The 16,261-nt window shown below is 48.3% G+C and overlaps 2 protein-coding genes across 5 annotated transcripts in view; one reads left to right on the forward strand and one right to left on the reverse strand.

The window, feature by feature from the left end:
* MYO19 (myosin XIX) overlaps positions 1 to 803 on the forward strand; it is a 28,142-nt gene extending 27,339 nt beyond the window's left edge. For all 4 annotated transcript variants that reach the window (XM_075561469.1, XM_075561467.1, XM_075561468.1 and 1 more), the window contains one exon: positions 196 to 803. In XM_075561469.1, the coding sequence (XP_075417584.1) occupies positions 196 to 324 (129 nt within the window). In that variant the 3' untranslated portion in view covers positions 325 to 803. The remainder of the gene's footprint in view (positions 1 to 195) is intronic.
* On the reverse strand, positions 682 to 6,020 carry ZNHIT3 (zinc finger HIT-type containing 3). Its single transcript, XM_075561471.1, has 5 exons — positions 5,837 to 6,020; positions 5,721 to 5,752; positions 3,377 to 3,463; positions 2,556 to 2,636; positions 682 to 1,086 (listed from the first exon to the last, which is right to left on the reverse strand). Exons 1-5 carry the CDS (start codon positions 5,920 to 5,922, stop codon positions 908 to 910), a joined length of 465 nt encoding a protein of 154 aa, XP_075417586.1. The 5' UTR covers positions 5,923 to 6,020; the 3' UTR covers positions 682 to 907.
* Between the last annotated feature and the right edge of the window lie 10,241 nt (positions 6,021 to 16,261).

Here is a 16,261-nt window from a genome sequence, read left to right on the forward strand (position 1 = left end):
GGGCTGGTTGTTTCCTGAAAAGGGGGCAGTAGGCCAAATAAACCGGGAGCCTGTGTTTTAGACTAAGTACAGAAAACAGAAGGTTGACGGACTCAGTCCTGTCACCGCAGCACTGACCTGCCCGCGGGGCCGCTTCCAGTCCTGCACACCCAAGAGCTGGGGGGCTTTAGCAGCATCCCTCATCCCTCTCCCCAGGGTTCCGTCAAGTTTCACTGCAGAAAGTCTCCGCTGCGCCACGCTGACATCTGCCCCGAGCCTCTGCCCTACAATGTCGCCGGCTTTAATCAGATTCTGCTGGAGAGGCCCCGACTGGTCCAGGTGTGAGTGCCTCCTGCCCTCTGCCCTCTCCTGGCGGTGATCCTTGGTGCCCTTTGTCTCTCCGAGGCCTTCTCCTGCCAGCCGGCTGCCTTGCCAAAGACACTTAATCAGCACACAGCTGCCAAACTATTCCCCCGGCGATGGCAGCACAGGAGCCTGCTGGCTGCGGTTCAGCCAGGGTGCAGTGGCGTGAGGGGGGGAGGGGCTGCTGAGCCAGTGACAGAAGACCGTATTATGTCCACAGGGCCATCCCAGGGTACTGTCCATCTCCCAGGCACAGTACCCCGATTCCCTGTGAGCACTTTGAGAATTCTGGTTTGGGGGAATTTCACATTTGGTTCCTTAAAAAGGAACAAAACAGTATTTAACAAATTGTCGATTTATTTAATATAATTGCAAATAACTAGAATACCATAAACCTAGGATGAACATCATCACTCATGACATGGATCGTAACACCCAAAAATAAATCATTTTGCAACCACCGCTTTCTCTCCGTGAGCGCTTAAACTGAGGTGTCTGGGAGGTGACCTGCCAGGGTGGGCGGGCCGCTCTCCTGGGAGAAGGGCCCGCAGCACAGTGACCCAGCTCAATCCTCTGGCGGGGCCGGTGCCACGGCCTTTAAACAGCAGTCTGCGAACTCCACAAACAGGGGCTCTTGCATGCAGGCTCTCATGAGCTCTGCTTTGTCTTCTCCCTGGTCGAGGCTGACCATCAACTGGCGTAGGTGCGGGTTCAGCAGTAAGCTCCGCAGTGGCGCCGAGTCCCCTTAGAAATTAACAAGGACAACCTGAGCTCAACAGGGCAGGTGGGAGCCAGCTGTTCTGCAGTAATGAGCAACTTAAGAGTCCCAGGTTACATCTAAACACCACAAATACATGTGGGCTTCAGAGAGTTGATGAAAAATTCCCCTATATTTGAGTTCCACTTTCCCACCAACTTTCTGAACTCCCCCACCCTTGTGCACAGCGAGCCTTAACAGGTTTGTTTGCTTTGGCGGAGAAAGCTCTCAGCGAGGAAGATACACTATAGTGGGGGTGGGGGTGGGGCAGGCGTGTCCACCTTTAACCACACCCAGACCAGAGCCCTTCTAGGAACTGAATGAGGAGTGCTGCAGGAACGCAGGGCATCACTCATACCTGCTTTCCCCTAAATCAGCGGTTGTCAACCTGGGTGTGGAAAGATCCTTTCACATGGGTCACCTGATTCCTAACAGTAGCAAAATTACAGTTATGAAGTAACAAGAAAAATAATTTTATGGTTGGGGGAAGAGTTCACCATAACATGAACTGTACGAAAGAGTCACGGCCTTAAGAAGGTGGAGAGCCACTGCCCTAAAACATTAAATCCGGTGGTTACCAATCAGTACCATGGTCTGGGCTGCTGACTTCACACAGGGGCATGCGGGGGAACATAGGTGACTGCCCTACAGACGGGTCAGAGAGGAGTTTCCATACAGTGATCACTAAATCCAAGGCAGCATGGGAAGCGGAGAGAGGGCCTCACTCTGAAAGAGCATGCTGTGGAGGGAGCCCGCTGGCCCAGGCAGGGCACAGGCTGGGAGGAGGACCAGGTGGAGGTAATGGCTGCTGGCGGCCCAGGAGGCCGCGTACGCCCTTCAGAGGTGGCTGGAGGGGGCAGGTACTGCTGAGGTAGTCGATAACTTTTATTAAAAATTACATTCCACACAAAGGATTGCATGTGTCTTCATGGGTTGGAGGACTCCCCAAGACCTGACCTTAGAAACCTAGAAACAAAGCTAGGCTCCATCGTCATCTTTTAGGTACTTATGTCACATTGGCTCAAAAAACGACTCACCCACAAATATTGTTCTTTTAAAGAAAACAGCTATTAAGAAACCAAACGGTGAACAATAACTTTAGAATGAAATTGTAGAGGGGCAGAAAACTAGAATGATGGAACCAGAACGAGTAGACTGGAAATACTGAGCATGCCCACTGTGAAGGTGGCTAACGAGTGGGCAGTGAGAACCTACGCTGTCATGTAAATCCTACACCAGGAACAGTAAATCTCAAAAGGATGAAAAAGAAAGGAATAAGCTGGGGAGAAATGGGAGCTGATATCAGGCTCAAGTGGGAAGAGAATGCTTTGAAATGATGATGGCAGTATATGTGCAAATGTGCTCGACACACTGGATGAATGTATGGATTGTGATAAGAGATGTAAGAGCCCCCAATAAAAGTACTTAATAGAAAAAGGAATAAGTACAGACTTACCCAGAGTCTTTAAAATCTGCAGGGAAACTCTGTCCTCCTCCTCATCACTATTGAGAAAATCGGCTACCGATGACTCATCGTCTGAGGGAGACAAACAAGCCAACTGCTGATGGCAGGCAGGCGGGCACCGGCGTGTAAACCCCTCCAGTCACAAACACCCCACTGGCACCGGTGGCCACACTCCCACTCCTGGGAGGAAGGGGAAAGAGCAGATGCTTCCTGGGGCTCATACTCTGTTCTCGGCTTGGGACCTGATTTTCCAATCTCAGTACCATGGTTGCAGCTGTGTCAAGGACCAAAACAGAAGCGCTCTGAGCACCTGCTCAAGTACACCTGTCTGCTTTCAGCATCGGCAAAAACTGCGTGGCCCTACCCGAACCCACTCGTTTCTCCAAGGGAGAAAAGGAGGCCCATCCCTCTGCTGTGACACTTCAGTGCTTTCTTGGCTGCTTTCAGAGCCTGGTCCCGGGGGCGGGAGACTGAGAAGGTTTCAGAGGAAGTTCGGGGATATGTGGGGCATAACAGTCCACTACTGCTATGCACTGCTGTGGGGAGCTGCCAGCAAGGTGACCTGGGTCAGAAGGGGCATCTGGCCTGGGCCAGCCCATGGAGGGCCACCAGAGCTGGGCCCACCCTACACCCTCCTCACACCCCTGCTGGGGCTTTGCTCACCAGGTCCTGTCAATGTCAATGATGACAAAGGGTGTCTCCACTCCTAGTGCTCAGGCTCAGGCAGGCTGTAGTATGCTGGGCTCCCAAGTTGTCCTTTCCTTTCCACCTATCCTACTTGAAACCCCCTTTCCAAAAATCAACCAGCTCACCTTGGTTTTCCACAGGCTTCGTAGTTTTTGTAGGAAAGGATGAATTTCTTTTTTTCTTTGTGGGGTGAGTTTCTGAGTTGCACTGTTCTGAAAGACACATTTCAGGCCAAGCTGCCTCTACTTCAGTGACAAGAAGCTGCCCAGATCTGACCCCAAAGCCAACTTGTGGGTGGTGAGGGCTAGGGGTGGGGCGTAGATAGAGGTGGAGCGAAGGAGTGGTACAAAGAAAACCCCAAGCCGGGCAGAGGGGCTAAGGAAGCGGATCTCAGGCATCCCAAGGGCCCATTCCCACCCTTCCTCCTGGCTTAACCCCACAGGGCTTCCAGCAGGACTAAGGTGCATACTGACTCCCAATTTTCTCAAGACGCTAAATTTGTACCATGTGCCACTGGGAACACAAAAGTGAAAGTTGCTAGCCCATCCTCAGAGGGGGTTAGTATGATGGGGTAGCACTGAGTAAACAGACCACACTCTCACAAACGATTGCAGCCTTCAGAATGAGTTCCCACTCAGTGTCAAAGACCAAAATCCTCACAACGAAGTTGGCAAGGATTTTGTCTTGCTTGGATCCATGATCAATGCTCATGGAAGCAGCAGTCAGGTGAGATCAAAAGATGCATTAGGCAAACCTGCTGCAGCACAGTCTTTTCAGGGTACTAAAAAGCAAGGATGTGGCTTTGAGGAATAAGGTGCACCTAACCTAAGCCATGGTATTTTCTATTGCCTCATAGGCATGTGAAAGTTGGACAATGAATGAGGCCGACTGCGGAAGAATCAATGCATTTGAATTATGGTGCTGGAAAGCACCACAGTATGGACTGTTATAAGAGCTTTAAGAGGCCCCAGTAAAATGATTAATGAAAAGAAAGTACCACAGACTGCTAAAATGACCAACAAATCTGGCTTGAATGAAGGCCAGAGGGCTCCTCAGAGGCAAAGATGGCATGATTTTGTCTTACAAACGTTGGACATATTGTTAGGAGACTAGTCCTTGGAAAAAGACATCATGCTTGGGAGGGGCAGTGAAAAGCGGAAGGCCCTCCGCGAGACGGGCTGATGTTCTGTTGTACATTGGGTCACTATGGGTCAGAACCAACTCAACGGCACCTAACAACGAAAACAACCACAAATGATAGAGAAATGGATGCGGTTCGTGGTGGTGGACCCAAAATCACAGCTACCCGACAGGACCTACATGACAGGGAAGAACTGCGCTGTGGGTCTCTAAGACTGGAACGCTATTTTAATTTTAAGATTACAACTCTTTACAGGAGTAGAAAGCCTCCTCTTTTCCCCACAGGTAAGAAGGGTCTGATCTAAATCCACAGGGAGGATCAGGAAACGCGGCCAAGAGAACTCGGTGGAAACAAACACCTGTGCTGGTGCCAACAGCAGCGCTCTCGGCTTGGACCAAACACCAGGCAGACTCGGGTCCAGTACATGGAGATGGGGACGTGGAGCTGCCAGGCGACTGATAGGACTGGCCTTGGAGATGCTCGGGGAAGAAGGAAAGCCAGAACAAGAGAAAATCTCTCAAAAAACGGCAGACTGGTATTGGGGTGGGAGTAGGGGCTCCTGCTCTTCCACAGGATGTTGATCTGGCCTCCCACATCAGCAGTGCCACCAGCCCCCCCCCCCCCCCCCGCTGCTACAGTGACAACACAAACATTGTCAAAACTGTCCCCTAATCCCCCACCCCTTGCAGCTGAGCTGCTCTAACTCATAGCGCCCCTAAAGGACTGAGCAAAACTGCCCCTCTGGGTTTAGGAGACTCAAAATCTGTACCGTGTAAACAGCCTCATCTTTCTCCCAGGGAGTGGCTGGTGGTTTTTGAACGGCGGGTCTGTGGTTAACAGCCCAACACAGCCCATGCGTGTTCCTACAGGGCGTCAAAGGCTGCAGAGAAAGATCCCAAATCTCCAGCCCTGTCTCCAGCACAGAAGCCCTATTCGTAGCTTGAGCCAGATGGTTTCTTCCGAATATGCTCAAGGAGATTAAGCAATGCAGAAAAGATGTTACTTGGTCTCTGCCAGGTAACAGTGGAAAGAGCAAACAGTTGGAGAAGCAAAACAGGGTGGCAGGCGAAGGAAAGGCAGAGAAGTTTTGTTCTGTTTCACTGTTTCCAGTTCAGAGAAGGATTTATAAGCAGAGGTGAAGAGCTCGCTCCCAGGAAAGCGTCCAGGACACCGGATGAGGGAGGTTCCCGGGCAGATAGAGGGGGGACCGCAACAAGAATGGCTGGGGGAGGGGATCAGGCGAGGAGAGGCCGAGGGCTCTACGTCCCCGAGACACAGCGGAGCGGCCCGTGGGGTTGCCCCACTTGAGGAGGGGCGCCGGGCCTTACCTTTGTGCGTCCGAAAGCAGGTCACGGAACAGCTGTAAGAGAGAGAACAACCGGCGTGAGCCCGCACCCTGCGCGGCCCCCTGCCGCCGCGCCCGGAGCCCGGCGCCGACACTCACTAGGGGCCGCGGCAGGCCGGGCAGCGGTACTTGGGCTTCTCCAAGCAGACCACGCAGAGGACGGTTCTACAACGGAGAGACGCCATGGCGAAACGCCGGAGACTGCGGGCCACCCCGCCGCCGGCTGGCGGCACGCCGCGGGTCCTGAGGGCACGCCTTCTTCCGCTTCCTCCGTCACGGCCAATCAGCGCTCGGCGCGCCCGTCAGGCAAAAGCAATGGAATAATCCTGCTCGGCGTTTCAGCCGAGTAGGTGGAAAGTAGATGCACTCGATTGGCCAGCTACGGAGAGGCTTTGGAGGGTTCCCTTTGGTGACGGAATCGCTGGGTAGCTCCGCTCCCGATCCGCAGATTAAATGAATGAGTGGTACTCAGCGTGCCCCAGAGCTGATTCCAACCCACGGAGCCGCTCTGGGACGGCTAGAACTGCCCCTGGGGGTTCCGAGACTAACTCCATGGATTAGACACCCGGTGGTTTCCCGCGGCTGAGTTTGGGGTTCAGCCCAGCTCGCGACTTACAGTGCCCCAGGGCTTTAAGGCACCTTTAAACGCGTACTTTGTGAGTCCTCGCGGGCATCGGGGTTTCCCTCTGGATTGAAGTCCAGGCAACGGACCAAGACCATGTAGCTCACAGGAACCCCGCCCTTCTCAGCCTACACTACTTTTCACTGAGGAAAGAAAGACGGGAACTGGAAACACAGGGAATCCGGGACGGATGATCCCTTCAGGACCAGCGGGGAGAATGGCGATACCGGGAGGGTGGAGGGAAGGTGGGGTAGAAAGGGAAAACTCATTACAAGGATCTACATATAACCTCTTCCCTGGGGGATGGACAACAGGAAAGCGGGTGAAGGGTGTGGGTAAGATATGACAATAATAATTTATAAACTGTCATGGGTTCATGAAGGAGGGGAGAGGGGGAGGGAGGGTAAAAATGAGCTGATACCAAGGGCTCAAGTAGGAAGCAAATGTTTTGAGAGTGATGAGGGCAACAAACGTACAAATATGTTTGACACAATGGATGGATGTATGGATTGTGATGAGAGTTGTATGAGCCCCCAATAAAATGATTTTAAAAACCTTAGCGTTGACACATGTGACTGAGTCCCTCAAAGCCAACAGTGACCCATGTGAAGGGCAAGTACAGAGAAGCCTAATCTGTTAATAACTCTCTAATGCTAACAAGACAGGATACATCCTAAACATAAATTTTACTAAATGAATAAATGGATGAAACTTAAAAAAGAAAGACCAGGCTTCTCCAACTAATGTTTATTGAGCTCCTACTGTGTGCGCCAGGCGCATGGTTAAACACCGGCTGCTTCCGAGGCAGCTGGAAACTCCTCACGATGCCCACAACCCTTCCTGCCAGCCCAGCAGGGAGGGGAGGGGGAAAGGAGTGCACATCCAGCTGGCAGCTGGACACCCACACTGACCTGAACTTTTGTATTACTCACAAAAGCTGCCTGACAACTTCTCCAGATGGTTCTAAGCACCCACAGGTGACCCATGATTCCCTTATCAGGCAATCTACCCTGCTCAATTTCAGCTTCTTTTGGCAACTCTTAAGACCCCACTCCTCCACTAGGCACTGGGTGTATCAGCACCCTCTCTCAGGAGAACCAGACACGTTTAAAAGGCTGGGTTCCCACATGCTTATTCTTAATCTCCAATTCCACATTGGTAAATGGCATGACGAAGGTGTCTGACCGCCTCAGCGCAGTGAAAAGGAGGTGCAAGATCAGCAGCTCCAGGCCAAGTCCTATGTGGCTAAGGTGAGAGAGGCCTCCACCTTCCAACCTTCTACCAGGTCTGACACCACCCAACACCCCCACCCGCCCAGCCCAGTGCGTTCTCCTTCTCTGCTGGGTCCAGCAGACTGTTGGCCACACAGGACACACAGACAATACTCACTAGGAAATGAACACATTCCAAGTAGGGATCCAGAAAGACTTGGCTTCCTGAGAAACCAGCACAGAGGTAGGCTTTGTTTTCCCCACATGGGTTTCCCTCCTCTGGCTGTGGCCTGGAGTGACTGCCAGCAGCCAAGCATAGCCCCTGCGCACCTGGGGCAGGGGACAGGCATGACTGGATAAGCAGCAGATCAAAACCAAAGACCACCTGGGAGTAAGGTTGTTGAAGGATTAAGGAGTCACCTCTTATCCTGGGGAAAGTGTGCAGTGAGCATGCCCAGGAACCAGATGCTCCACCAAGATGTGAAAGGCTCCTGGGCTTCCACCCCACTAGCTCAATGGGCTCTCTGCTGGCAGGAGGTGAGGACCAAGGTTGAGTCATAGGTGGCCTGGCCTCCCACTGAGGAGGACCAGCTCAGCATGAATGGAAATCTCTGTCTTCTCACCGGCCGACAACCCTAGTGGCCACACACTACAAGGAATACAACCTTTGCAAAAATACTTTGGAAAAGCCATCACACAGATGGGCCACGGAAGCCATCAAGAACCAACAAAAGCAAAGCCTGTGGAAAGGGGAGCATCCGATTCCAAGAGCTACCACACGAAGCTGTTCGAAATGCCCCATTTCCATATGCAAGGCATCAGGAATGGACGGGCATCAGGAAAATAAATAAATCTAAGTAAACTGACCATGTTAGAGGCTGCATATTGGAATATGGGATATAGTCAAACAAAATCTGGAGAGGAACTCTTAGAAATATGATCAGAGAGTCTGGAGAAAATAAGAGTGAAGGCAATCAAAGACATGGAAACAGTGAATTCAGTAGACTAATGGACCACACAAACATCAGGCTCTGCTCCCCTGAGACAGTCAAACTAGATGGTGCCCAACTACCATCACCAGCTACTCTGTAAGGGATCACACGAGAGTGGGAGATAAAACGTGGAACTAAAAAGCATAAAATAGACGACGTTTATGGGTCCACCAGAGACGTGGAAGCCGGGAGGCTTTGACACTTTCAGACTCTTCTGGCCTGGAACTGAACTCAACCCCACTGTCTACGTTCAGCCCTACAATACCCACTCTATAAGGGAACAATACCATTAGGACGGTATGAATTCCTTAGATCTAAAGAGCAGCATTTCCTCAAGGAAAGAGTTTGCAGGGTTGATAAAAGAGGCATAGAAACCAGAAATGCAACAGAAAAGCAGATGAAGGGAGACGTCAGACAATGTACCAAAATAATAATTTATAAATTGTCAAGGATTCGTGAAGGAGGGAGTGTGGGGAGGGGGCAAAAATGAGCTGATGCAAAGGGCTCAAGTAGAAAGCAACTGTTTCGAGAATGACGATGGCAACAAATGTACAAATGTGCTTGATACCATGGATGGATGGATTGTGAAAAGAGTTGTATGAGCCCCCAATAAAATGATTATTATTTTTTTTTCTTTTCGATATTCCTTTATTATACAAGTATCGAGTGAAAACAAGAGCATTTTCACTGTTTTTTTTTTAATTTTAACAATTTATTGGGGCTCATACAATTCTTTTCACAGTTCATATATATACATACATCAATTGTATAAAGCACATCTGTACAGTCTTTGCCCTAATCATTTTTTTCTAAAATGATTATTAAAAGAAGAAAAAAGACACCAGAAACCCCCACAGAGGACATGGAAGAAGAGGCACTGCCTTGTGGGGACTGCAATCAATGAGATGAAACAGAAATGTGCACGAGTTGTTGACTGGAAAAGGACTGCTCTGTGAGCCTTTGCCCAATTCACAAGAAAAGGTTTAAGTAAATGAATAAAAACAAGGTAAAGCAAAAAAAAAAAAAAAAAAAAAAAAAAACAAGGTAAAGCGGAAAGGAATCAAGGAAACAAACACCAAATCAAAACGATGAGCTCGTCCACGAAGAGCTAGAAACGACAGAAAGAAATCGCACAGCACTTCTGGAAGCGACGAGCAGACTAGCTGAAGTGAATCAGCAGCTCTGAACAGCCAGAGGAAGGATCTTTCCAGCTCAGACTGCAATGAAACCAACCCCCACAAACACTTCCTCCGCTCACCACCCACCATCGCCACCCCAAGACTGCACTCAGGTCCCGATGAAACCCTCCCCAACTCTCCTTGTTGTTTCCTGTAAGGGTGGCAGAAATCAAGGGTAGACTAGGAGGTTCTTCTTGTTATATGCATCCTTCTAAAAATGTACTCACTTTATTGGGGGCTCATATAGCTATTATCACAATCCATACATACATCCATTGTGTCAAGCACATTTGTGCATTTGTTGCCATCATCATTCTCAAAACATTTGCTTTCTACTTGAGCCCTTGGTATCAGCTCATTTTTTCCTTTTCCCTCCCTGTTCCCCTCTCCTTCATGAACCCTTGATAATTTATAAATTACTATCATTGTGTCATATCTTACACTGGCCGACGTCTCCATCACCCGCCTTTCTGTTGTCCATCCCCAGGGAGGGGATTATATGGAGATCCTTGTGATCAGTTTCCCCTCTCTACCCCACCTTCCCTCCACCCTCCCAGTATTGCCATTCTCAGCACTGGTCCAGAAGGGATCATCCGTCCAGGATTCCCTCTGTTTCCAGCTCCTATTTGTACATCCTCTGGTCTAGTCTGATTTGTAAGGTAGAATTGGGATCATGATAATGTGGGATAGTGGAAGAGAGGCATTTGGGAACTAGAGGAAAGTTGTATGTTTCATCATTGCTACACTGCACGCTGACTGGCTTGTCTCCTCCCTGCAACCCTTCTGTAAGGGGATGTCCAGTTGCCTATAAATGGGCTTCGGGTTCACACTTCGCACTCCTCCTCATTCACAATATGATTTTTTGTTCTTTGATGCCTGATACCTGACCCCATCAACACCTCGTGATCACACAGGCTGGTGTGCTTCTTCCATGTGGGCTTTGCTGCTTCTGAGCTAGATGGTCGCTTGTTTATCTTCAAGCCTTTAAGACCCCAGATGCTCTATCTTTTGATAGTCGGGCACCATCAGCTTTCTTCACCACATTTGCTTATGCACTCACTTTGTCTTCAGCGATTGTGCTGAGAAGATGAACATCATGCAATGCCAGTTTAATAGAATAAAGTGTTCTTGCATTGAGGGAATACTTGAGTGGAGGCCCAATGTCCTTCTGCTACCTTAATACTAAAGCTACAAATATATACACATAGATCTATGTCCACATCCTCATATATAAATATATTTACATATGTACATGCCTTTATTTAGACCCCTATAAATGCCCTTTGCCTCTTAGCTCTTTCCTCTATTTCCTTTTACTTTCCTCTTGTCCCACTATCATGTTCAACCTGCATTTGGGTTTCAGTAGTTCTTGATTACATTATCCTTGATCATGCCCTACCAGGCCTACACCCTCCTCACCACTGATTTGGATCACTTGTTCCCTTGTCCCTGGGTTTGTTAGCACCACTTCCTTTCCCCCCACCTTCCCCTCTCCCATGTCCCCGCGGAACTGTTGGTCCTGTTGTTTTCTCCTCCAGATTGTTCATCCAGCCTATCTTATTTAGACAGACCTGCGGAAATAATAACATGCACAAAAACAAGACAGAGCAAAACCAAACAACAAAAGAAAACAAAACAACAACAAGCCAATGACAATAAACAAAACACAAGAAGAAAGAAAAGCTTGTAGTTAAAGGACTGTTTGTTGGCCTTTAGGACTGTTTTCTGGTCGAGTCTGATGGGGCACCAAGCCCTGACCCCAAAATCTTAAATTTGGAGTATTTGTATGTGTGTAGTTTTATATTGTTAAGTGTGTACCTACTGTTCATAAATATCCATAAATATAATTCTGTAGCATAACTTCGTTTACTGGTAGTCAAGTACTCCATTGTGTGGCTCTCATAGGGTGATTTTGGTTAGAGGTAATAATGTCCAGATATAACTGACTTAAAGAACCAATTACATTTATTGTCTCACATAACAAAGCACAGCGGTGTCATTAAGGTGGTTTGGGGACTCTCCCATCCTGATTGTTGGCTTTGCTTGGGGTTTGTCCCCCTCATGGGCACAGGGACTAGTGCTGTAACTTCAACTTCACATTCTCATAAAATCACATCCAAAAGGCAGGAAGAAGGTAACATGGAGAAACTTTCCGGACACTGCGGCAATGATTGCACAACTCCTCAGACTATGATTTAATTGCATGATATCTCAATCACATGCCAATAAAACTTTTTTTTTTAACGCAGGAAGGACATGTCTCCTCCCACGCCTCAGTATATCAAGGAGGCAGGCTTTTCCTGAAGCCCTCAGAGGATTTCCTCCTCAGTTTCCCTGGACTCAGAAAGCCTGCGTCTGCCATTATCTGTCTGTGTGGGAATGCGGATGCTACTGGTCAGGAAGAGGGGCAGGGGAGGGTGAATGGTTCTGAGGGGAGGCTGAGGTCTGGTTTAAGCCAGATGCGCCACAATTTACTCACTCTTTCCTCCCATGCTAGACATTTCTTCTTCTATTTTTATTGGGACATACTTCCCATATCATACCATTTAATCGTTCATTTATATTACACTTGTGTGATTAGATTTGTGGGATCATCACCACAATCAACCCCAGTCCCCCGTCGTCCCATCATGCCCATGGCAATTGTCAATCCAGTTCGTCTCTATAGATCTACCTGTCTTGGGCTTCCTATATAGACGTCAAAGAAATAGCCATATTGGACATTTGGGCTGTCTAAAGATTATTCATATGAAAGTGGTACAGCGATTTCCTGGTAATTAAACATGAGGCGTGTGCTTCAGTCGCTCATAATAAAGTTTCTAGGAGTAGAAGAGCTGGTTCAAAGGCCTGGAGGTTTGTAGACCTTTAATAGTATGGCCAACTGTGCCTCTCACAGGCTGTACAAGTCCCACTTCCAGTTACACGTATGTGAGTGCTCACCCCTTACCTTCTCCTCGCTTAGTAAAGATATTCTTTGTATTTAATTTTCTGATATATGTGAAAATGGCATCTTGTTTAATTTGCATTTCTTTCATTATAAATGATGTTGCTTTCTCTGAATGCTACTGGTTGTTTGAATTTCTTCTCTATGAGCTGCCTAATCATAGTCTATTTTTATTTTAGCAAATAAAACTGAATTGAAAATTGGGAGTATAATATGTAAGATGCCAGGATCATCATATTGGCGACAAATTCTTTAATTTGGTTGTAATGTATGTTTGAGGGAGTTAGGTTAAATACCAGGAAGTAAAGCAATTGTTTCGTTGCTAAAATTAAAGTTGTTTTTTTAAAGGGGAAGAATGGTAACAGTTTATAATTTATCATGGGGGTAAGAAAACGATAACGAGGGTAAAAATAGCACGGGTCCCTATGAAGGTCCCAGGGGGACAGAGAGGCGGGCCGGCCTGGGGGAACATTTAAACAAGGACTTGATTCAATGAACCCACATGGCAGCCCGGGCCAAGCGGGGGCTCACTGGGACACACGGCAGGCAGACAACGCAGCTGAGGTTCTTCAAGAGCATCTCGCAGACGACGGCGTCGGTAGTCCACGACCCTAAGGGTTCGGTGGGTCCCAAGGTTCCGGGCCCGAGGCCGCACCTCTCCGCTCAGCCCTCGCGCAGGTGTTTGAGCCGCTCACCACCAGAGCCAATCAGCGCTTAGCCCCGCCTCCAGGGAAAACCAATCGATTGAGCGTGCTTTGTGCTGAAGGCCTACAAGTAGAGCGTAGAGATACTCGATGGGGCAAAGCCTGGGCTCCGCGTTGCGTCCACTGAATGGAGCTGGCTTGGTGTAGAAGGAGCCTGTCTTCGAACAGTTCAAGTTATGAAAGCACACGCTATTTCTGGTCGCGCTGCTACCTCGAAAGTTTGCTCGGAGTAGGCCATTTCTTCCTTCCGGGTCGCTTGTTTCACCTACACAGTCAATAGGGTGGCACCAACCTCGCTAAACTTCCTAAAGCTTCTGGTTTATCCTGGGCCTGGAAACCCAGGGTCACCGCTGGCGCCTCGGCCTCCCGTCAGTGGTTTTACCCTGACCCAGATGTTGTGCTTGCAGTAGCCTGGGGTAAACGAACCACAAGGTCATGGGTTCAAACCCAGTCTACTGTGGTCAAGATTGACAGCTTCAGGAGTCCTGAAGAAGCAGTTCCACTCGGTCTTGGCGTCAGAATGGACTCCATGGCTGTGGGTTACTGTGTTTGTCTGTTTAATCTGCACTCCAGATGAACACTTTTCACCCAAAGCTTGTTCATGTAAGAATATTTCTTGTGTTCCTGCTGCGTGTCTGGCATTGTGCTGGTGCTGGGTCCCTCAGGAGAAATACAAGTGACTCTAGACCGAGGTTCCCCCTGCTCATCCACCATCCACAAAGGATTCCTCGAACTGCCCTCTTGCCCTAAGACTTGAAGCTGACACTCCCTGGTGTGAGAAGTAAATAACTGCAAGGACATAGGAGGGGGTAATCCCTGTCCCCCAAGAAAAAGATGGAAAACTCCGCTGGGCAGAACTTTCACAGTTGGCATCCCCACCCCACGCCCAGGTGAGCAACTCACTCTGAGTTAGTGAACCCGGAGGAGTTGCCTGGGAAGGTTCTCTCTGGTCATAGTGAATTTTTTTTCATAAAAGCAGTTTTACTTGAACTTCGTGTTTTGTTTTGAATCATTTATTGGGGCTCCTACAACTTATCACAATCCACACATCCATCCATTGTATGTCAAGTACATTTGTACATGTGTTGCCATCATCATTCTCAAAACATTTGCTTTCTACTTGAGCCCTTGGTATCAGCTCCTCATTTCCCCCCTCACTCCCAGCTCCCTTCTCCCTCATGAACCCTTGATAATTTAGAAATTATTTTGTCATATCTTACACTGTTTGACATCTACCTTCACCCACTCTTCTGTTGTCTGTCCCCCAGAGAAGAGGTTTGTAGATTCTTATAATTGGCTCCCCCTTTCTACACCACCTTCCCTCCACCCTCCTGGTATCGCCACTTTCACTACTGATCCCGATTCCCTGTGTTTCCCGTTCCTATCTGTCCCAGTGTTCAACCTCTGGACTAGCCAGACTTGTAAGGTAGAATTGGGATCATGATAGTGTGGGAACCTCATCTTTTCTGATGCTGATTTAAGAGAACAGCGTGCAGCTGTGAAGTTTTGTTTCCTGCTTGGGAAAAATGCTGCAGAAACTGTTGTGATGTCGAATACAGCTTACAAGGCAGCAAAAAGGTGAATCGTCGATTGATGACAAGCCTCATTCTGGACTTCCTTCAACTTTCCAAATGGATGAAAATGTCAACAAAATTGCTCGAACACCAACGACGGACAATTGAAAAGATGGAAAATTATATGGACTATTGTGGAGCTCAGTTCAGTGGATTTTAACAGGAAGATTTGGGAATGGGAAGGGTTGTTACGAAATTTTTGTCTTAGGTTCTGACTGACCAGCAAAAAGAGCATGAGTGGAAACCAGGCTGAGCTTTGAAAGAACAGCTCCAAAGTAACCCAGACATCCCCCCCCCAAGGTCACATGGTGATGAGACATGGTGCTATTCTTTTAACCCCGAAAGCAAATATCAGTCAAGCCAGTGGAAGACGCCATCATCACCTCACCCCAAAAAAGCTCATCAAGTGAAATCAAAGATCAAGGCAATGCTCATTTGTTTTCTTGATGTGACGGGGATAGTGTACCTCGAGTTCATTCCACCAGGTCAGACTGTTAATCAAGCTTTCTATTTAGAGGTTCTGAAAGATTATGTAACAGTATGTGACCAAAAAGGCCTGATTTGTGGCACATAGTTTGTTTTTGCCACCATGGCAAGGCACCTGCTCAGGCAACCACCTCAGTGTGCCAGTTTGGGGCAAAAAACAAAACAGCGTACCTCTCTTGCCCCATACACCTGACTCACCTGAACTCACTCCATGGGACTTCTTTTTGTTTCCGCAAATCAAGAGGGACATGAAAGGACAGCGATTTGACAATATAGAAGAGGTGAAGAAAAAAAATGAGGGAGATGCTCTCACCCATCCAAACAGATGAGTTTGAAAAATGATTCCAAGAAGGGACTCGCAGATTTGACGAGTGTATTGAGTGTCATGGAGAGCGGTTTGAAGGTGAGGTTATTTTGTGGGGAAAATTAAATATGGAGCTTTGAAAAAAATCCAGGTTTTTTTTTTTTTACTACCTCCCCATAGAACAGGTGGTTGTTGAACTTTGGTTTGGATCTCTTGCCTGGAAGGTGCCCAATGAATGGTGGACCGGGACTACCATTTAATTACCAAACAGTAATTTTAATGCCCTCCTTGCTTTATTATGACATGTATTAATCAGATTGGCATGGTTCTGCCATGGTCAGTGATATTATTGAAACTTTTGCTCTATCACCAAGACAGACAAACAAACAGAACCCACAAAGGATCCCCTCCTGACAGGAGACTCCAAAGTACCTGCGGGAGTGACTTGGCTTCCCCTGACTGCGCCCTTCAGGAAGGATCTTTGGGGTTTAGGGAAGCCCTTCAAGTAC

Source organism: Tenrec ecaudatus, chromosome 10 (genome assembly GCF_050624435.1).
Source record: "Tenrec ecaudatus isolate mTenEca1 chromosome 10, mTenEca1.hap1, whole genome shotgun sequence".
In the NCBI taxonomy this organism is placed as follows: domain Eukaryota; kingdom Metazoa; phylum Chordata; class Mammalia; order Afrosoricida; family Tenrecidae; genus Tenrec; species Tenrec ecaudatus.